Here is a 23483-nt window from a genome sequence, read left to right on the forward strand (position 1 = left end):
TTTGTTGGGGGGTGGGGATTTACTGTGGAATCAATCGATTTCGGACACATTAAGTTTGAAATGCCTATTTGATATCCAAGTGGAAAAGACAGGTATGTTGTTAGATATATTGTAGTTAAAGAGGGAGACCCAGGTAGGACACATAAATTGGGCAGTCGTCAGTGTATAGATGATTTTTAAATCCAGAAGAATCAATAAGATCATCCAAGAAATGAGTATAGGTGAAAAAGTCCTCTGACTGAACCATGGGGCACCTCCAGAATTTAGAGGCTGAGGAGATGAGGAGGAATCAGCAAAGGAGACAACAGAACATGCTGGGGGTTGAACGTATAACAAGGAGAGAACATTTCCTCTTTCAGATGCTGTTTGACAGATCACATTAAGATAAGAATTGACCTCACTAATTATTCAGCGTCTCCCATACCAAATCAGGAAATTGCCTAGGCAAAATTAATGAGCTTCTCAAGAAAAATCCTTTTCAACACTTGTCGGTTATGAGAGACTGTATCTGTTTAGTTTTGACTTTGCAAATTGGAAAACTCAAAATGTCAGTTTTGAATTTTCAAAGTATAACTGTACACTCTATGTGATGGAGTACAGTATTCAAAAAGGATTTTAAAGACCTTTATCCTTTAGTGTATCACTAAACTTGTCATTGTGGAAAACCATTAAGATCCATTCATAGACTGATTATGAATGGGTAATTCATAATATCTAAACCAGAGGAAAGAAGGGACTTTTAATTAGAAATTTTTGTTCCTTGGCTTTCTCTTTTTTTTTAACGATAAGGCTGAATGTTGAATATTATATTTATTGCGGTTAAGTTCCGATTATAAGCTAATTTACAGTTAGGTTTACTACTATCAGTGTTTAATGTAAATCTAAATAGCAGGAAATTTCCCTTACCTTACCCTGATTAAAGTCAGAGAAGCCCTGTTTACCAAGCTGACTTTGAAATCAAAGGGAAATTAATATTGCAAGTGAGTGAAATGTTTATACTGACCATTAGCCATGCTTATCATGATTCTATTAGACATCAGTCTAATATATATATATATATATTTAACACTAGGCATGACTTTTTAGTCATCTTAATTATTTTCTTTAAAATGATTCTCTTGAGTAATTTCTTGAATAATTTTGTATCAGTAGATTCGAAATTTGAAAAATGTGTTTTAATGTCTGCCTGGTGTTTGTTCTAGAATAATCAAAGTATTTTTGTATTTGACATACACTTTATCTCTTAATAGCAAATCTTACTAAGTTTGCTGCTAATCATGTATTAATACAGAATACCGTGATAGCATAAGGGAATACTACATAGTAGAGAGAAAAATAGTTTAAGATGTGATTAAAAGGAAACAATTATTCTGAACTGTTTTGTGATGAGATTTTTTTCACAAAAATTTTCTCTTCTTTCACATTTTGCCAAGGATTTGAAACGTTCATTACCAGCTGGACTTGGTCTCTCAGAAACCCAAATTACATCTCATGGCTTTGACAGTACCAAAGAGGGGGTTACTGAAGCAGGAGCATTTCAAGGTATGAGCCCATATATTTTTAAAGATGGCAAGGGTGGAGAATGAGAGAAATTCATCAAATGCTACCTTTATTAATAAAGCATAAGAGTTGAACCCTTTAATTCTGTGATAAAACACCAGTTATAAACATAATCCTTTTTCTCTTCAATTTAACTAATTTAAGAATTATTTTAGTAGTCTTCTTTATATAAATCAATGCATAAGTTCACCGATTATTATTTAGGAATTGGTTTTAAAATACTGAAATAAAAACTCAAAAATTATGTCAAAAATGCAGATTTAAATAATTTTAGCTTACAACCACTAAGTTTATAGCTATAAGTCAATATTGATTTGTGTAATACATGTTTCCTATTTCAAAGCAATTAGGAAAATAAAACTTTTATCTTTTGTGCTGTGACTGCTGTACAGGAAGTCTCTACGACCACCATCAGATCAGTAATTTGCTAAGAGGACTCACAGGACTCAGTATATAGTCAGACTGTATACACCGTATGATCATTTCAGCAAAAGCATACCAAGCACATCAGCAAAGGCAAAGGATGCCTAAGGAGAAGTTCTGGGGGGGACGAGGCCTAGGGCAGTCACACAGGACACAATTAATTCCACCCTGCAGAACTGTGACAGCATATGTGAAGTGACTAACCAGGGAAGCTCCTTAGAGACTCAGTGCCCAGGGATTTTATTGGATATTGCTCCCACAGGCACCCTCTGCCTTGCATGTACCAAGATTCCAGACTCTTAGAAGGAAGACAGGTATTCAGCACAAACCACGTTGTTTGTACCAACAACTGAGGCACAGTGAGCCAGTCTTAGCATTCTAGGAATGGAGGGAGTCTTCCCAAAATTTAAATTCTGACACCAACCAAGGGCCGGTCGTGTAAGCTGGTCTTTTTAAGAATAAGCAGTTATACCTGCTGTGTTAACTCTTTTCTGGGCACATTTCATATATATGTCTGTCTATCTTTAATATAAAGGACAAAGTAGTCTTCTTTTTGTAATACTCTTGCCTAATAACAACCTTTCTAAATGTTATTTTTTTCCCCACATGAGTGAAAGTAAAATCAAGTAAACATTTGGATGTTAAAAAAAGAATTGTTTTCTTGACAGACCTGTAAAGTAGTAGCTATAGATTATGTTCAGTGAAGTAAATTAATTTTAATACTATATTGTAATGTCACAAAATGAAAAAAAAAACATATCTGCATGCCTTTGCAATCCTTAGCCGTTTTGCAAATAATAGTTTTCTATATTTGAGTGCCTAAAATTATGAGTGCTTAAAGATATAATGCTAACTTTGTACAATGTGACACCATCTCTGGAACAGTCATTAATTTTCAAATTTAAATGTTAACATAGAATGAAAAATACTTTTACTATTAAGACATTTTAAGTATTTTCAGTGAAATTATTTAGCTATTTGGTTTAATCCCTTAATAAACAGAATAGTATTATGCAATAATGGAAATCAACTGGCCATTATAGACTGCTATTATGGCATGAGCATGAAAATGCCAGTCACTTTTCACTTGCTCACAGATACATTCTAATCCTTCAAATTGGGATAAAAAATATATTTCATGATAATGGCAGTGATTTATGTGTCTTCGAATTGACTTTATAAAACATTTTTTAACACAAACTGTATTGTTGATCAATATATTTAAAAAGATAATCATTCTGCCATACTCAGATTAATTAAGCCTTTATTGGAAAGTTGTAGTTGTTTTAAGTGCCTTTGTTTTAAGACATATATAGATAAATTGGAATGAACATGCGAAAAAGCAACATGATTAAAATTTAGGCGATAGGTCTTAGGAAAAAATGTTAAAGGTGTTGGGGCTGTGTTAGCTCTCTGGAAAAATGACTGAACGGTAACTTAATATTGACTCTATTTCTTGACCAGTTACTGCAAGAAGAGTATTAGCTGTTTACTTTTCCAACTCTAGAGCAAATTTGAAAGAAATTACAGTTCATCCTAACAACAACAAATATTGAAATCTGCCTAACAAATATGTTGCAGAATCAGTAATTGTGGAAATCATGAATAGATCAAAGCTCATAAGAATGTAGTTTGCACCTGAGTTTTGTTTTAATCATTTCATGCATATATGCATATTCCTAGATTTCTGTTGTTGAAATGAAACAGCTCGTACCCCAAGTTTAGTCAACTAGCAAGATCCTAGACTTTTAAGAATTACATTTATTGGATGTTAGTGAATGATTTTAGTAACTAATTTAGTCTAAATTAGTGATTTAAAGGGTTGAAGATACAGAGAAGTGATTATTACCCTTGAAAGTAAAGCAAAAAAACTTAACACGATTGTCTTTTGCTATTTTACTTTGGAAACTTCTATATCATTTGTTACATATATTATACACATCTCCCGTTGTGTCATGGGATTATGTCTTATGCAAGTTTAATAAACAGTAATAACCAAAACAACAGTGCTTTGTTCCTGTAGTTCCAAGAAGTGGAACTACAGTAGTCATCTTTAAATAACCCTTCCTTATATAATAGAAGCCCTTGTGCCTTGGATAGTAGAGACAGTCTTTGTTTAAAATGGTGATTGGACTAGATAACCTATTAAAGTGCCTTCTGACTCAATAAGTAACTTATAAATTGGTGTTTTCTGTATTGCATTTAATGGTGGAGATATTATGGTATGGATTCAGAACATCTGAGTCTCTAATAAGAAGCTGTTTTAGCCTCTTTGGGCCTATAGTTGTTTCTCCCATAGTTTAATGTCAAACTAGTTGATTTCCCTCATCTCTTCCAGTTTTAAATTTTGGTGGTTCAACAGATTTAAAGAGACAAGTATCCCTCACTTTGAAAGGTGATGCCAATATATTAGGTCTGTTGCATGTTTGGATTTTAAATGTTAGATCCAGTCTAAATTAAGGTTTTCACATTATTAAGTGTCAGGGCCTGAGATTTTGCTTTTTAAATAAGCTCTCTTTTTTAATTATCCCTTTAATGAGATAACATATTGATATAAGTCCCTTGCATCTATACTGTGAATAGCAATCATCTACACTATGTGATATTTGATTTTTATGATTTGAAAATTTTGGCTACAATTCCTGTGAAGGCTATGATTTATTCACATTTCTTCTTTGAATTTTAGTTATAAATTTGATACTTGAAGAGCTTTCCTTCATATGTAAGAGTGGTAGCAAGTTATAAAATATTTACTTATGCTTTAGATCAGTCAACTATGGGACTTGAATCACATTCTAGTAGTTGATTTGAAAGTAGCAGAGTCCAGATACAGTCCTGTTTAGACATGATCTTGCCAAGTTTCTTCTTATAGTTATTATGTGTTTTGTTTGGTTTTAATAGTTCAATGAAAAATGTATACAAGAAATCAATGGTGGCGTCCATTTTTTTATTACTCCATTCATGTAAGAAAGCAAATATATTAATTCCAGTTTTTAATCCTAGTTTTTGAATATTTTAAAGGAAATGTCAATAAACCTATATTCAAAATGTATAGTATGTAGAAGAGGAAAAGGATTTTCACAGTTAAATATTTACCCTTTTCAGGTTCCCCAGCACCACCATTGCCATCTGTTATGTCTCCTAGCAGGGTTCCAGCTAGTCAACTGGCTCAACAAGGAAGTGATATAATTGTTCCTGCAGGTATTCAACTGCACTGATTGGATAAAGCCCTTCTTGCTGCTGCTGAAGCTAAACTAATTCACTCAGTTTCATAATCACTTGCTTTATATTCTTAGGTGTGTGTTATGCTGGCTTTTTAGGTGGCTGCTGCCTTTTTTTTTTTTTTTTTTTTTTTAACCGTAAGTGAAATAATCTTTCTAACCATACCTGTCTGGCTGGCTTTTAAGAGTTATTAACTATATCTCAAACCTGAAATTTATTTCACTTAAGATTTAAAAACATTGTAAAATTTGATTCGTTTAATCATCCTTTCTTTGTTCTGGAAAATTTAGGTTCACTTAATTGATCCTTAAACTCTCAGCTTTGCAGATCTGCTATTTTCAGTTAAACAGGAAAGGAGCCTTCAACAATTGGGTTGTTCATTGTTTGGAATGGGTCATGTGGGAACAGTGTGTCTTCCTATTTTCAGCCTCAGCTGACAAATAGTTTGCAGATTGTGACAAAATACTATATAATTTACCAATTATGCCCAATGAAAAATATTTGGGAACAATCCATTTCTTTGCATGGAATTTGCTCTGCACTTTAATTGTGGACTACAAAAACAGGAAAAATTGAACTCCATATTTTTATATGTGTTAACATTTTGTATTTTGTTTCTATGAGAATTTTGTAAATTCTTTAATGTGTTTGATTGTATATACTGTTTTCGATCTTAGATTATGGTAAAGCTGTGGTATAGGAGTAAGTAAAAAATTTCTGCTGACTAACTTTTTTAAGCCACTTGTTACAACTTTTTCTCTTCTTATTTCATTGTTTTAAAATTATTCTGGAGTTTCTATCTCAAGTCATTACTATCATAAATGTTTAATATTTTCTTCTATGAAAAATATTTACTCTTAGGAACTGTATAGCTGTAGAGTTGCTTTTATGTCAGGGCTTCATACTGCCTTTATTAATTATGGCTCTTTTTTTTTGATGGGAGAGGGTCTCTTAAGAAAAAGTGGAGGTACAATGTAGGTCTTGTTTTAACCCAGCCTTTCATACTGGTGGTAAGATATTTTTAATGACTATTTCAAGTTTGAGTTGTATTTTTAAATCCTCCAAAATTATAGTGATATTCTATTGTTGCTCTGTTCAACATAGTACAGTGAACAGAGATCCCTGTAAGAAATATATGGCCTTTCAGATTTTTATTGATACAGTTTTTTTAGTGTCACTGGGTTATAAGATTAATTGTGGGAATTTTGTAAACAAAGTAAACAGCAGTTATTTAGAAAAGAAAGGTGATTGCAGCATTTTTTTTGTTTTTTGTTAAGAAAACAGACAAAGCACACAGCATTTGTGTTTAATAGATAGAAATATTTTTTATGTGTTAGGAGATTATCCACAGTGATTCCAGGAAGTTGTAGTCCTTCACTTTGTGGGAACCTTTTCATTTTTTAAAATGCATGAGTAGGTAATTTGAACAGCATCAATGTTTCGTTTTCTTTCTCTACTTGTCTTTATCTGGTTTGTGTTTTTATCTTTTTTTATGCTCATGCAGGTGGCCAGAAAACACAGACAAAAAGTGGACCAGTTATTCTAGCAGATGAAATTAAAAATCCTGCAATGGAAAAGTTAGAACTTGTTAGAAAATGGAGTCTAAACACCTATAAGGTTTGTAATTTTTTAATGTTTCCACCCTAACTGGCACTAAGCGTTTTTATTTGTAATTTAAATTATTATTTTGCAATTACATGAACATATAGGAGAGCAAATACCATCTGAACATAAAAATACAATTAGAAAGTGAAGTATTTTGTTTTATTACTGATCTTTGCATAAATGTAGTTTTAAAAGTGTAGCAAAAGAGTAAAAAAGCTACTAAAATGCTCGTTAATTGATAGAGAACACATAATTGAAAAAGAAATATATTGCCTTAGAATATGTTTAACTGTAGAACTGCTGTATATATATTTGTCCCTCTTTTTGATACTTCATAGCAACTGAGATATATTAGTTCTTCAAATTTGGAATTCTCTGATTTTATTGTAGTAACTAAACATTAACTATACAGACAGCATCAGATTGCAAATCAGTTGGATTTCAAAAGTTTACTAATGTTGTTATTTGAACTGATTCAGAGTACATAATTGATGGTAATTTTTCTTAATGTCCTCCATAAAACAAGCAAATTATTTAATCTGTGTTTTATTTGATGTATTACAAATAGCTTAAGCTCCAAGTCCACTTAGTATCTTTGAATCTTAACAAGGACAAGACAGTAGAATTCATAGAAAAGTGGATGGAAAACCCCTAGCAGCTCAGGTCATAGCATTAGCCTTAAAGCTCTCTGTATTTGTGAATTGGTTGTGGGTCTTTATAAATCAGGAATTGTCTATATTTTTATACAGAGCACATGTCTCTCATGTGTTTTCTTAACAGTAAGGCAGAAGTGAGTTTATTCTTTCAGTTAATCCTTTTGTAATATGATCTGAAATCCTCTACAAAACTACAGGTTTTCTTAAGATGGTAAAAGTGTCCTGAAACGTGCTACGTGAATCTTCCCAAAAACTATTTATCTTATGCCCTATAGAACTGAGAAATGCCAATGGTAGTTGTCAAAAATTGATGTCTATTTATAGCGTTCTCATTCAGGACATTCTATTTAATCATTGCTCCTTTTGTTCTCAAGGATGTAGATTCTCTCATTTCATGTATTGTTTTTCCCTTTGTATTTCCTCATATCACAACAGTTCACCCAAATATTCAAATTTTGACTCATTGTCTCATTGATTTGACATATCTAGTTAGTCATTAAATGAATTCTGCTTCTTTAATATTCTTTGACTTTATCCCCTTTTCTCCATTCTAGCCTTCACAGCCATAGCTCCTGTATGTATTACTCTAATAGCTTAACAGATTCTCTTTAGACTATATACTTTCCCTAATGTGGTTCACTCTTGCTTAAAATCCTTCAGTCAATCCCCACTGTCTTTAGAATGTCATGAATCTGAGCCCATGTTCTTTTCCAACTTTATCTCCTGCTGCTCTTCTCTTCCACCCATAGATCCAGTTATCCATACCAACTTACCCAGAGATGTCCTAAACAAGCTATGCCTTCTCACACGCCTACAACTTTGTTCATGAGGCTATCTTTGCCTACTGCTTGGAATTCCCCTCTGTGCTCCCTTTCATTTCACTTGTTTATCTTTCATGTCAGACTAAGCTTCATTCATTTATTTATTAAATTTATTCAGCCATTCCTTTGTTCACTTATGAAAATTGCCTCTTTTTTTTTTTGTTTGTTTTTTAATTGGGAAACAGTGTGTACTTCCAGGACTTTTTTCCAAGTCAAATTGTTGTCCTTTCAATCTTAGTTGTGGAGGGTGCCGTTCAGCTTCAAGTTGTTGTCCTTTCCGTCTTAGTTGTGGAGGGCACAGCTCAGCTCCAGGTCCAGTTGCCATTGCTAGTTGCAGCGGGTGCAGCCCACCATCCCTTGCGGGAGTCGAACCGGCAACCTTGTGGTTGAGAGCCCATGTTCCAACCAACTGGGCCATCCTGGAGGGAGCTCAGCTCAGGGTGCCGTGTTCAATCTTAGTTGCAGGGGACAGAGCCCACCATCCCTTGCGGGACTCGAGAAGTTGAACCGGCAACCTTGAGAGCCCACTGGCCCATGTGGGAATCGAACCGGCAGCCTTCGGAGTTAGGAGCTCGGAGTTCCAACCGCCTGAGCCACCAGGCCTGCCTGAAAATTGCCTCTTAATTAGTGACATTCTATGGCCAAACATTTTGAACCCAAAGAATACAAGCCTTATTTTTGAACCAAATCCTAGTAATTACAAATTACAAAGTATAAGATTTTGTTCATTTGATCCTTCCTCTCTTGTGTCATTTAGTTTGGCGTTTTCCTTGGTCCTTATCTTTTTTTCCTTTATATATATGTTTATTATCTGTTGCTTTTCTTTTGTCTCTTACCTCTATAATCTGAGTTGCATCATTATTAAAATTCTATATTTATCTCTTATATTATCATACCACATTCAGCCTTTCTTAAAATTTGTGTTAACGAAAATGACCAGTTTTAAAAATATTGTATACATGGCATAATACTATGTGAAGGAGTTATTCTCTTCAGAGTTATCACTATTTTTAACTGAAAATTTGTTTCATCAGAGCTTAATTGGGTATTTTACTCTAAGTCAAAAGAGAAAAAGAATGTTCTAATGATCTGATTTTACGGAGTTTGTAGCCCAGTGAGTCTGTGCTGACACATGCCTCTCAAGTAAAAGAGCCTCAGAATATAATGACCTTATTGGTTCTTGTGACTTTACCTTTTCCGTTCAATTTTGAGCTAATGTAGGGCATTCATTGTCATTTGACTAATCCTTCAAGTATTGATTCTGATTGGGTTGATTTAGGGCTGTACTTGTTATCCATTTTACTCCTGGGTATCTTGATTCTCGCTATGACTGATTTTCTCTTCCTTGGACCTCAGTTCCTTCATGATTTCTAGCTTTAATTTCTTCTGTCTGTTTCTATTCTCAAGCAAACACTTTAAGGCTTTTCCTCAAAGAGAACATTTAGCATATCCTTTATTAGTTGTTAATTTTGGCTCTAAGACCAGTCTGGGGATTAAACCAAATACATAATAAATAGGAGCAATTTTAAGTTTAGACCTTGAACCCATCTTTATAAATATGACTTTAATCTACCTGATTTTTTTCACAAATTTGAACCCAAAACTTATTTATTTTCTTATGTATCCTCATCTGCAGGAGTAATTATGAATAATGAACTCTGGTTTATGTGTTTGGTTTGTTTTTATATTTTCCTAGTGTAGAATAATTATAAAGTGTAGAATAATTATAGTGTAGAATAATTATAAAGAATAATCTCACTTTTATTCATAACTGTTTGGCATCTTTTCCAAACACTAAATGCTTTTTTTAAATGTTTAAGAATTTGCCATCAGTATTTATACCTTAATCAAGTTAATCTTTGTTGTCTTTAAACCATTGTCTTTTAAGTTTTCATTCCTGGTTTTCCTGTCATATTGCCTTCTTCATTTACTGGCTGACCTATTTCCCCTTTTCACTCTATATTATTTCCTTTTATGTTCTCTTCCTCCCTGTGCTTCACCCTTTCAGTATCTATCAGTTGTTGCCATGAAATTATTTGTTTCCTTGAACTTAAATGTTTTTATTCATTTTTGGCATTACAGGAAAAGTTCTTGGTGCTATTTAAATACTTAGAGTACACAGCGACTATCTTGTAAATTCATGAACTGATGGTGATTTATGGTATTTTGTACAGTATTTATCCCTTTATTTTATCTACCCTCCCCCAAGTAGAAGATCTACATAGAGCAGTAATTTACTTTTGCTCTGCTCCATTTATCCTATTATCTTCAAAATGAATTCTTAATTTATAAGCATGGAAAACCGAATAAGACCACCAGCTCATTGTAAGTGATCTGCATTTTCAGGGACTTTGAAGAAGGGTAGAGAACTGAGATTCTGTATTCTTTCCTATTTTAAACTTGATTTATGATTTTAGTACACACTAGGAAACAACTTAAATAAAAATCTGCTCTTCAGTGATCATATGAGAAACTTGTTCAGGGACCCTGATCAGTGGAGAAATGACTTGCAACTTTATATTTTCTCACTACAGCTTTCTTTACAAAGCTCCATGTAGGCCATCTGTAGTATTCTCAGTTCCACATTACTTAAATTTCCCGTAAGAGTGTCTAGTTCCCTGTATTGGAATACAGGCTTTGTAAATTCAGTTTCAAAACTTGTTTCAAGTGTCCAGATTTATCTGAATTTGCCTCATAATCACTATTGTCTTACTCTTCCCACTGCCTTAGCTTCCTGGAAACAAAAAGAAATTTCCTCATTAAACCTTTGACCCTACTGTCTGCTTATAACCGTTATTTCTATGAAAAAAACCGCCATTCAGACAACAGTAAACATTTCTTTCATTTTGCCCAGTCTAACAAGTTTTCCTTCAGTGAATTCTGGCTTCTTGACTTTCAGCAGACTATTATATCTGGGTTGCTATGGAAGGTACCATATGCTTTGGCTTGTGAATTGAGTAAATGTCTTTGGTAATATTTTGCAGGGAAAATACTGGTGTGGATGACAAGAGGGAAAGAGTGGTATATCTCTTTAATTTTGTTACCATTTCAGATAGTATTTCTTGTTGATGCTTTTCTCATTAAAATCACAATGTCTGCAGTTAAACTTTTCTCTTGATGTGATTTTCATCTCCCAGGAGTGTATGTATGTTTTCCATAGATGTAGTTTTATCTCTCTTCTGTGAGTTTGGCCTCTCATCTTTTCTTTTATTTTCTATATAGATAATTTCTCTACTATTAAAAATAAAGAACTCCTTATAAAAAATGTTTATTCATAAAGATCCTTAATTGATGAGACTAGAGAATATGTCATAATAGAGAATTCATTTCAATTTTAAACAGAAAAATGTAAGTAGCATGTAATAGGCTAATACTAAAAGGATAAATATAACAAAAAAAGGAAAAAAGATACAGATTTATGTTTATTGACAAGGAAGAGTCTCAAGGTATTTGTTCATAGAAAAAAAAGTTTGTATATTATGAGTAGCATAGCATGGTCTTACGTTTACTTTAAAAATATTATATGTGTGATTATATAGGTTTAAAGGAGAATCTAGACTACCCATCAAACTGTTAATAGTAGTTTTCTGCTATTTAGTGCGAGTAAGGAAGAGGAAATTCATCTTTTATTTCACTCATTATTTTAATTTTTACAGCAAACATTAATTCTAACCAAACTTGGAAAGATAAAAGAGCAAATGTGCAAGTTTCAAAAAAATTGCAATACTTATTTGCCGATTTTTTAGAGTGTTTTTGTTAACTTTCAAAAATGAGTATATTAATGCCCTATGTGGTTACTATTAATGCCCTATGTGGTTACTTATTATTTAAGAATAATACTCTTAAAATGTACTATTGAGTAGTGAAATTGCTTACAGTTTTTTATTAGAAAACTTATTTCTATGTGCTCTGAAATTAGGTACTTTAAAAAATTATAAGTTTTTATGTAATTTCTGGGGAAGAATAGAATAGCATAATCTAATACTGTTTTATCTGGGCAAAAGTAAAGAAGAATTCAGGAATGTTATCTCTACTTCTTTCTCTTCTTCCCTCCTTCCTTCTCTCTCCATTCCTTCTCCTTTTTCTCTCCTCCTTCTTCCCCCTTTTCTTACCCGCTCATCTTTCCTTTTTCTCCTTTCTTCCCTTTATTCTTCCTACACACACACATACACACAGAGATGTAAGGGGAAGATAGAATGGAAAAAAGCATTTGAAACCAATAGGAGAGTATAATTTTGGTATTCTTATTATTCCTATATTAACAGTCCAATATTGTTCTTAAATCAATGACAAATATCTCAGTTGTTTTAAATAATCTACCCAAGTGCACTAAGCTTGAAATATGATTATGTGAGAGAGCATATCTGGCAGTATGTAAATTAGCTAGATAAGTCCTAAAACTTCCAATGATTACTAATAGTTATTAGACGTTTCTGGTAAATTTATTTCTGAGTCCTGATAAACTTGAAGGGGGCTGACAATTTTCAATTTATTAGGCTAGCTTGTGTAAAGTCAAAAATGGTATATGCCATATGCTCTAGCATTTGTACTTTGGATTGTTATATTATTTTTTTTGTTCTTTTTTTTCTTCCTAAACAAAGTGCATCTTTCTACTTTTAGTGCACTCGACAAATTATCTCTGAGAAGCTAGGCCGTGGGTCAAGAACTGTGGACCTTGAACTTGAAGCTCAGATTGATATATTAAGAGATAACAAGAAAAAATACGAAAATATTCTAAGACTGGCTCAGACATTGTCAACCCAGCTTTTCCAGATGGTGCATACCCAAAGGCAACTTGGAGATGCATTTGCTGACCTGAGTTTGAAGTCACTAGAACTCCATGTAAGGTTATTTTAAATAACTATTGGGAGGTGAGGGGGCAGAGAATGGCAATATGGTAGGAGTATTCTAAGAGGTAACTTGTTGCATTTCTGATTTGCTGAACTCTTAATAAAATTGACATCTTGACGTATTCTTTTTAGATATTTCATATAACTTTTAAGAAGGCCCAATTGACTTCTGTCAACATAGTGAAATAATTGTACAGAGGTTTCAGGGGAAGGGAACTTGGAAAGGAAAAAGAGACTCAGCCTGCCTGAGCCTAGAAAGAATCATAGCTATGTATAGCTGGGCATGAATAAAAAGTAAATTGTGGCACCTATTGAAAATCTCTTATGTAGTCTCCAAGTGTCTTAAACAAATAGTGACTTGTTTGACTGGATTTGTGATATACTTTACTGAAATTATAATTCATAATATAAATTATATAAATTATAAATAATATAAATTATTAATTTTAGCATGGAATTATTTTTCTGCATATATCTCTGTAAATATTCAGTAAAGCATCTCTGACAATTTCTTATGATATCTTAAGTAACTCCTTTTATGTCCTTTTTTTTTTTTCCCTCACCTGGAGCCAAAAGGTGCAGAAATCCCTTGCCTATAGACTTCTAACTTGAAGAGTTAGATAATCCAGAGTATTAAATCATTTGATAATATCTAGAAACTTGGACAAAGAAAGTTTGGTTAGAGATGGCACTATATGTCATAATAGTGAAAAATATTGAGGTTCAATTCTAACTGGGTCATTAGACAGAAAAAGAACTAACTAATATTTGGGAAGTGGAATAATCGTAACAACCGCAGTTACTGAATGTCCACAATTCCAGCGTAATGGGCTGTGTGCTTTATAGACATTATGTCACATAATTTATCTAACAACACTGCCAGAAATGTTATCCAGTTTTATAGATGAGGAAACTGAGGCCAAGAGACATTAGGTAATTTCTATAAGATCACAAAAAATAAAAGGTAGAACTGGAATTTATATCCAGCCTGTCTGTGTTTCTCCATGAGCTCTTGCTGTCTCTTTAAGTAGAATCTTTAGAGGATCTGTGACCCAGAGAAAAAGCCCCACAGCATAGAAAGAGGTAGCCAGGGTATCAGGTCTAGAGAAGTGTAGCAGCAGTGTTATCAGTGATGCTACACTCAGTAAACCCTATGAATTATTCATCAACACAGATTGGGTGCTTACTGTATGCCAGGTACAGTTCCAAGTGGTTTAAATATGTGTTAGCACATCCAATGCTCAATCTGAGCTAGTAAGTACTTTTATTATCTTTCTTTTCTAGATGTGAAATCCTTGTTTTACAGAACTGAGAGGTTAATCCTCAGTATTCAAGTCCATTGGACCCAGTTTTAATTTTTGAGTTTCTTTTTTGAGCATTTCTAACTCTTTGAAAGGACTGACATTTTCATGACTTTTATTCTTTCTTAGAGGCCTTCCAATGATAAAATTTACTTATTTTTTTAAATAGGATGATACTTTTTATATTGCAGCTCCCAGATGGGTCGGTTAGAAATCAAAGACACAGTATGGGATCTTTATGACCTTATTTTCCTGTATCTTAAAACAGTTGGCTGTTTCATCATCTTAAGAATTATTTCATCATTACTTATTAGTTATTTCCAACCATGTTAAAAATGACTTAATAGGAAAACAAAAGAATGACAGCATTGCCTAGAAGAATGATACGATAATGAGATACTTTGTGTTGCCAAAAACAAGTCTGGAGAAACCATTTCTGTGGGTTTTTTTTTAATACAGTTGAAAATTTAGAGTTTTCCATTTCCTGCCCATAATGGCGAAGGGAAGACAATACAGAGGAAGACATTTCATAATTATTAGACAAATCAGAAGATAAGTGCAAAGAGACAGGAGTATTGACTCTTATTGATGATGGCAAAATTGATAATATAAGTGAAATATTAGTCTGTGAGTCTTCTGATCATGATATCCTAAATGAATTTTCTTAAATTCAAGTCTGTGAGTCACAATATATTATTAAGGACAAAAAGGAAATCAGGATTCTCCAGAGAAATAGAACCAACAGGATGTATAGCTATATAGAGATTTATTTTAAGAAACTGGTTCATGTGACTGTGGAGGCTCAATACATTCAAAATCTGCAGGGTAGATTGGCAGGCTGGAGACCCAGAGAAGAGTTACATTTTGAGTCCAAAGGCAGTCTGCTAACAATTCCTTTGAAGGAAATAGATAATTCATTGGATTGAACATTCTAATTGATGTGTATATATGTAGAAATAATGGTAAACTGGAACCTGGTGGAGATATATTTGAAAACTGAAATCATTATTAACAGGATGCATATTTTTGTATCAGTCAGGGTTTTCCAGAGAAATAGAACCAATAGGAGATATGTACATAACACACACACTCTCACACACACACACACACACGCACGCACGCATGCACGCACACGCATGCGTACACACAGAGATTTATATATTTATATTAAGGAATTGCCCACCCAATTATGAAATCTGTACAATAGGCCAGCAGGCTAGAAACTCAAGCAGGATTTCTATTACAGTCTCAAGGCAGAATTCCTTCTTGGCCAGGAAACCTCAATCTTTTGCCCTTACGGCCTTTAACTGTTTGGATGAGGCCCGTCCACATTATGGAGGATAATCTCCCTAAAGTCATCTTGAAAATCACATCTACAGTGTTTATCATAGTGAATGTTAATCACATCAACAAAAACAATGTACCTTCATAGCAACATCTAGTCTGGTGTTTGACCAAACAACTGGATGCAATAGTCTAATCAAGTTGACACGTAAAATTAACCATCAGTCTACCCTTTTCAGTGTAGCCCTTATACACATCTCCTTAAACTAGGGATGTCCAAACTTTTTTCAACGTTTTTCACCAAGGGCCATATGCAGTAAAATAGACAAACAGCCGGGCCACTCACTTGAGGTGAAGTACGTATTGCCTCACTTGGTTTATTTAAGTAAACTAAATATATTTTTGGAATTTGCTGCGGGCCAATTAACAATGGATCGCGGGCCGCAGTTGGCCCGCCGGCCGCAGTTTGGACATCCCTGCCTTAAACCATACCTATCTCCAAATAAAGAAGACAGTAACAAAGTCTTACTTCCAACTAATGTGATAACAACTATTAGGCATACTGTCAAAGACACACGAACCCTTTCCCCCAGAAGAGGAGGCAAAGTCCTTGGGTGATGTTCACTTTTTTCTTTGATATAACTTAAATACTATGATATAAAGTTAATACTTAAATACTATGACGTAAAGTTAATACATCTTACATAACATGATAAGGGGATAAGAGGGAGGAAAACAGAGGTATTTGCTTTACACATACACACAAACACACACGCCTGGACCTTAATAGCAACATCTAGACTGATGGTATAACAAAATAAGGAAGAAATACTCATAACAAGTATAGTCCTCTTTTCTACAAATGGTCACGTGGTCATAGCTGCTTCCACTGTCCAGTCCATATAGCACTTGCCCTCAGCTAGCACTTCAGCCTTTTGTGGTTCTTTGCCTGGTGGGGTGACCTAAACCTTCATTCCTGAAGGGTCCAGGCCATTAGTAGTCCTGTCTGAAATGGGTTGTTGGCATTTTCCGTTGTACTGAGCATGACAGTACTGAGATGCACTAAGGGATTGCCTGTATTCCAGGCATACTCTTCCTTACCTCCATTGTAGAACAGTACAGTTTCCCCTTGGTAATCAGAATCAATCATGCCAGCCAGCAAAGTACCTACCTCCCTTCTTTGTTGATTATGAGGAAACATTTGTGGAGTGTAGTGGTGAAGAGCTGGTGTCCACTGCCTCCCATCTTATGCCATATTAACTGAGATCCATGGAAAATACTTAGCATAGGGCCTGGCAATGAATAATTTATGATGTTGTGATAGCTGTTGTTGGGATTATAGCATTTGGGAGTTGAGGAATAATTTAAAAATTAGTCCAATTTTTTCATATTCTAGAGAAACAACCAAAACGCATCAGTAAAAAAAGCAAGTGTCCTGAAGGGAGTAGAAAATGATCTTTTACTGAATGCCTGTCATCTTTCAGAATCTTCATACAGGTTATCTGATTATACTTCCTATCAAGCTTGTATGGGAATGATCTTCATTTTATTAAGGAAATTGAAGCACAAAGAATTTGAGTAATTCACAAAAGACACAAGTCCTAGTCAGTGGCAGAATCCAGATGTGACTCCCAGGCTGTCTGAATTCCCAAACTAGACCCTATTTTATCACATGCCTTCTGACTCCTAGTTTTGTTATACCATGGTACCTCGTTAAATTGTGTTTTCTCAATCTAGAGGGTAACATCTACATCAAGATTAGGAAAGTTCACGCCATCCATATTACTGTATTTATCAGTTAGTACTTGTGATTCTAGTTTTTTACTGCTCTATATTATTGTTTAAAATAACCCATTTGTTATAAATTAGGTAATAATTTCTGTTACTAAGACTTAATGTTTTAGATCTAATCAGATGCTTCTGTTGTTTGGTCCTAATGTATAAGTGTAATGGGAATTTCCATCTGCTAAATTCACATCTGGTAAATGTTGTAAACAATGTAGGAGCTGTGAAGGAGTAAAGAAAAGGTTCAAGTGTTGTTCTCTCTACATACAAAGCAAGCACATTTTTAGATCAAGGAATTGTATTGGCCTTCCTTCTTCAGTGGCAGATTAGAACTTCAGCCCTGTTCTTGATGTATATACCCACACCCTTCATTTATTTTCTTTAGTTTATTCGTAATCACTAAGGCAATTTACAGTAGTACCCCTGTCCAACTGAGAACACTAATATAACTTATCAACTAAATGAAGTTTAGGAGTCATGGTTTATCTTCTTTTTGGTGCCAAGAAAAGCATGTTTAATTATTTATAATCCATATATGTATGTATATTCATTTCTTTCCATTCCTAATTGTTTTATATCTTTTATCTGTCTTTTATGCCTTACTATAGAAAAGGTTTTTTAATTCTACTAGTTAAGTTTTCAAATTATACATTAAAATCTTAAGTTTTATACACATTTTCTTTATAGAATTGTTTGTGAGATTTACATTCATTAAATAGAACAGTGTCAGTTTACTCTTCCTGTCTACTTTGAATTTAAGCCTGTTTTTCTCATCTGTAAATATAGGATTCCACATTCTGCTATATAATATCTCAATCAGCTGCTATTTCATCTTACTATATTCTAGTGTTGTTTGTTTTTAGTAAGTGATCAGCCTTCTAGATTGTAGACGGTGTTTCCCCGAAAATAAAACCTAGCTGGAAAATCAGCTCAAATGCATCTTTTGGAGCAAAAATTAATATAAGACCCTGTCTTATTTTACTATAAGACCCATTTTACTATAATATAAGACCGGGTCTTATATAACATAATATAATAAAAATTATATTAATGTTTGCTCCAAAAGACGCATTAGAGCTGATTGTCCAGCGAGGTCTTATTTTTGGGGAAACACGGTAGAGCTCCCTATGGCTAAATTAGGACTTGTGGCATTTTCGAAGTTACTAATGTAGAATTGTGAATATTGAAGACTTTTAGACATGAACATTGTTACAGGAATGTGATGTAACGATATGTCCTTTGTTACGCAGTGAACAGAACAAGTTTTCTGACTTTTTGAGTTTATTTACTTTTCCTTTTCTTTTTCCTTTTTATATTTATATGTAGTCCAACTTTCATAATTTTTTTTCCTCTTGTTAATTTTTTTTTACCTTCTACCTCTTAATGAATACCAAAAGTGGTAAGTACAGTTGTAATATGTAAACTCTTTCTAAAAGTTGTAAAAATGTTTTCTCCCGTATTATTCTGTTTCTAGTAACAATTATTTAGTCTTCAGTACGTAACTTAGCTTTAAAAACTTGGTACCAATAATCTTCAGCTATCCTGCTCTTCATTTTAGTTTTTATATAAATTGATTGATATTTCTTTCATGTAATCCTATTATCTGCCAGTATTTGCAAATCACGGTCTGTAAAATTTTGAAGACTGAGTCCAGAGTAAAGAGTTACTAGACTTCTCTTAAATGGAAAATGCTTTTAGCATGATAAAGAGTTTTACTTTCTTGCTATTTATTAATGATCGAATATTTTATCAGTAGAAATGTAATTATAGTTCTAGCATTATCATTAAATTTGCATCTTCTAGGATTCTAGTTAATTTAATATTACATTTTTTCCAGCTGAAATTAAAAAATGTTGTATAACAAATTTCAGAATTCTCAAATTGAGTGATATATCTTACAATATGGTCCAATTTTTATTTGGACAGATGTATTCCTGGTAATCTATTAATTAATCAAACTTGGACTGAAAAATTTTCACTGCTGAAAATTTAGAGTTAATCCTTGACATATCTGAAGGAGTCATGTGTAATGTTTGCTAAGCCAAGATTCAGTTTATTCAGAGAAATGAATTAAAACTGGTGTTGAGTGATCCTTCCTCAGCTGTGTGCCTACATAGACCTGAGCTTAGGAGTACACTGGTCACTACGTTTACAAAGAAATGTATATTGTTAATATTTATACTGTGAAGAGATTTAGTCAAAACACAAAAATTGCAATCTATTTTATGTCTGAAAGTTTTAGCCAATTGTTACCTAATTTGGTTGTGAAAGTTATAGTTCTCTGATTAATAATCTGCTATATTTTTCTTTTTAACAGCTGTGCTTACAGTGTAATAGAAACAAAATGTAGAAATGAAAATATTGATTCTAGTACAAAGTAGTTTAACTTTTTTAAGCTATTTGATTTTAGCTGTGCATCTGAGCTCATGACAATTTTGGTTTATTAGACTTTTTTGGTAACTGTATAGTTAGTTGTGATTTAGATTCCTGTTTACTTAAACATTAAAAGAAAAAACTTCTATAGCTAGATTTCTAAATCAGATATTTTCCCATTAGTGATGTGTTTGACATTTTTTTAGTCACATTTACTAATTTAACACTGGATAAGTTAAGGTGAGTTTTTTGTTTCAGGAAGAATTTGGCTATAATGCAGATACCCAGAAGTTGCTGGCTAAAAATGGAGAGACTCTTCTTGGAGCCATTAATTTTTTCATTGCCAGTGTGAACACTTTGGTGAATAAAACAATTGAAGATACGTTAATGACTGTGAAACAGTATGAAAGTGCCAGGTAGGTAGAAATGTTCACGATATTATCTGTTTTATAGATGGTATATAGTTCAGTTAAGAATTTTGGTTGCAAGTAAGAGAAATCAACTCTGGCCAATATGGGCAGGAAAAGGATGTATTAGAAGGGTATAGAATCTCCCGCAACACTAACAGGAAAGGCAGGAGAACAGATTCTAGAAGCAGGCAAGAACCAAAGCCAAGATAATGCCTCAGAAGAATCTAAGCCCCTGAATCTGGGCCCCATGGTACTGGGTCCCCTGCCACAGCTACCATAAATAATTTCTAAAAGGTCCCTGAATACTTTGCTTCATAGTCTGATTGAACCTTGGTCATGTGCCCAAACCCTGCCTGCTAGGGAATAAGGAGGTGAATAAATCTCCCAGCTCCACCTGCCGTAGAAGAGGACAGGTAGATCCTAGATGCCTTCTGTAATCTGGCCTGAGCCCACCTTTCCACCCTTCTTACCACTGCTTCCCAGTGTAAGCAGTTACGTAGCTTATGCAACAGCCAGACTCAATTTCAATTTCTCTGAATGTACAAGCTCGTTTCTGCCTCCATGATTTTGTTTATGTTGTGTATACCAACTCTCTGATTTTCCATTTATCCAGATTATAACCAGCCTTTAAACTTTCAGATGTTACCTTTTACATAAATTAAATATTTGCCTTATATTTTCATAGCTGTCTATAATACAGTGTTTTCATACATTTTATATCTATACATACACACATGCATATATGATTCATCTTTCTCATAACCATCCTGTTAGGTAAACAGAGTATATATTAATAAATATTTATAAGTGTCTAAAAAGTAGCAGACCTATTATAGCATTTTCAACTTTTGATTCCAGGCCCAATTTTTTTTCCCTTTGAGTTTTTTTTCCTCTGACCACTTGAAATCTTTATTTTCTGTTACACTTTGGTACAATAGTTGAGTACAAACTTTACCTTCTAGAAATATAACTTTATGTTTTGGCTAGTCTTTTTTTGTGCAATTAAAGTGTTTTTTTTTTTTTTTTGAGTGCCTATTCTTAAGTAAATATTTCCTTATGCTTCACATAAGTAAAAGCCCAAATCACTTGGAAAATTAACTTCGATCTTTTCACAAGAAGAGATGCTTCTGTCCTATGCTGTATTTGTAATTTTCAGTTTAGTATTAACATATGAGATTCTTACTGACTTAGAAATTAAGGTCAAGACAAATAACTGTGGTTGTCTGGTGGGAGAGGGCAGGATGGAGCTGTGCGCCTTATTTAGGTTTTTGACCTGGGTTTTTCTTTTCTTTATTGTTTGAATTATTTACTAACATAGTATTAAAATCAGAAGGTGGAAAATAAGAAACAGAAGGAATCTTATCAATAGGGTTTTCCTCAATAACATTGAAGGAGTCTTTCAATAAGATATCCTTTGATAGGAATTCCTTTCATAACATTCCCAGTAATTGGCTGTCCAGTCTGTTTAAATCTTTTCATGGGCATTGCCTGTATTTTTCCAAAGATTTATTATGTATGTTTTTCATTTCTATATATTTTATTTGGTTCTTTTCTAAATTTGCCTGTTCCTTATTCATAATGTCCTAATTTATTCTCATCCTTTTGCATACTCTTCCTTTTATGTCTTTATTCTTAAAATAAGAATCATTTTAATCATTCTTATTTTCTAGTCTTTCAAATTGTTTTAATATTTCTGGGTTTTGGAGATGAAAATTCTATTGTTCCAAAAGTACCCCCACCTCCCTCCCAGTTATGCACTACGTGAATCTAGTTTCTGTTTCTAAACTTTGTTAATTGTCCACCTATTCTGAAATATATTTTAGTCACTAAAATATTTTAAGATATAAAATATATTTTAAGCATGTAATATCTTTCCCTTCAGCATTCATTTTCTAACATGCTTTTAAAAGTATTAACCCATATTAAAGAAAGACAAATTTTTTAGGTAAGTTACTGTTCACACACAAAATATTTTGCATTTAATTTGTAGAGGAGAAAAATACGCCTCTAGAGGTTAAATGGTTTGCTCACTTGGAACCAATTTAAAACCAAAATAAGAACCTACAGGCTCCCTACTTTCTACTTGTGATCATTAGGACTAAAGTTTGAACTGAATTAATCTCACATTTTCACATCTTATAATGAAAAATCTAACTTAAAGTACAATGTGGTAGAAGATTTCAGTTTATTCACTATATGGGTTTGTTTGAACCTTTTGAACAAAAATATAAATCAAGTTATATGTACTTGGTAGCTGGTTGTCAAGAAACCTTTAGACAACCTCTGTGTGTACTTTAAAACCCGCCAATAGTGACCTCACCCCATAATTTATTCTTTTTTATTGAAATTACAGTGTATGATTTTATTAATCAAGCTTAGCTTGAGATTTGACTTTTCTGTGCTTTTTCTAAAGTAGTTGGGGAATTGACTAGTTGTAACACTAAAAGACATAGCCTACTAAGCGATAACATTAAAAAAAGAATCCCAGATTAAAAATTTCTCGGTAGCTGAATTTTCTTCCCTGTCAAAACCAGAATTTACTGGCTTTGAGGGCAAGGGTCAACTATTTGATCCAGCACAAAAAGTGGCAATTTAGGCCAATGTCCGGCTGGCCTTTTAATGCTCTCCATTATGCATTGTGTACAAGTATTTCCTAGCCCTCTGGTGCTTCGCGTATAGAAAATCTTATAACAGCCCATTCAACACTTCTCCACAGCAGCACCAACAAGGGAGTCAATTGTGGTCAAGACTTTTCAGATGTGGACACCTGTGCTGTAGAAGTTTTACATAAGCCATAAAGTAACCAACTATCACTAACTTTATTGGTAGGGACCCAGTTCAGACTTGCAACCTTGAAGTGAAGAGTTGCATTTTGAAACCTTAGTGTGCTGTGCTTCCTGGTTGTAATGAGCACTGTTAGTTTAGAGAAACTCTTATGAAAAGTTTTACTTTGATACCATGTATAAACTCTGGATATAAAAATTAAGGGATATAAGGTCAGTATTACAACTTTGATGATGTTTAAATTAATCCTATTATTTAGAAATGTGCTCTGAGGCTATATATGTCTTCACATTAAATTACCACATATTACTGTTTATATTTATTCTACTTTTGTCTCTTTCATTTCTTACTGTTTTTAGTACATTTACTTCTGGCTATCACTTTTCTGATTTGGCCATAATAATACACA

The 23483-nt window shown here is 33.4% G+C and overlaps 1 protein-coding gene across 7 annotated transcripts in view; it reads left to right on the forward strand.

Annotated features, from left to right (window-relative positions):
• Window positions 1-23483, forward strand: part of ARFIP1 (ADP ribosylation factor interacting protein 1) — an 82513-nt gene that overhangs the window by 34605 nt on the left and 24425 nt on the right. For 4 of the 7 annotated variants that reach the window (XM_033133556.1, XM_033133555.1, XM_033133554.1 and 1 more), the window contains 5 exons: window positions 1434-1542; window positions 5089-5184; window positions 6710-6822; window positions 12908-13129; window positions 20139-20296. In XM_033133556.1, the coding sequence (XP_032989447.1) occupies window positions 1434-1542; window positions 5089-5184; window positions 6710-6822; window positions 12908-13129; window positions 20139-20296 (698 nt within the window). The remainder of the gene's footprint in view (window positions 1-1433; window positions 1543-5088; window positions 5185-6709; window positions 6823-12907; window positions 13130-20138; window positions 20297-23483) is intronic. The other 3 variants (XM_033133558.1, XM_033133559.1, XM_033133557.1) reach the window with 1 other exon arrangement.

Source organism: Rhinolophus ferrumequinum, chromosome 18 (assembly GCF_004115265.2).
Source record: "Rhinolophus ferrumequinum isolate MPI-CBG mRhiFer1 chromosome 18, mRhiFer1_v1.p, whole genome shotgun sequence".
In the NCBI taxonomy this organism is placed as follows: Eukaryota; Metazoa; Chordata; class Mammalia; order Chiroptera; family Rhinolophidae; genus Rhinolophus; species Rhinolophus ferrumequinum.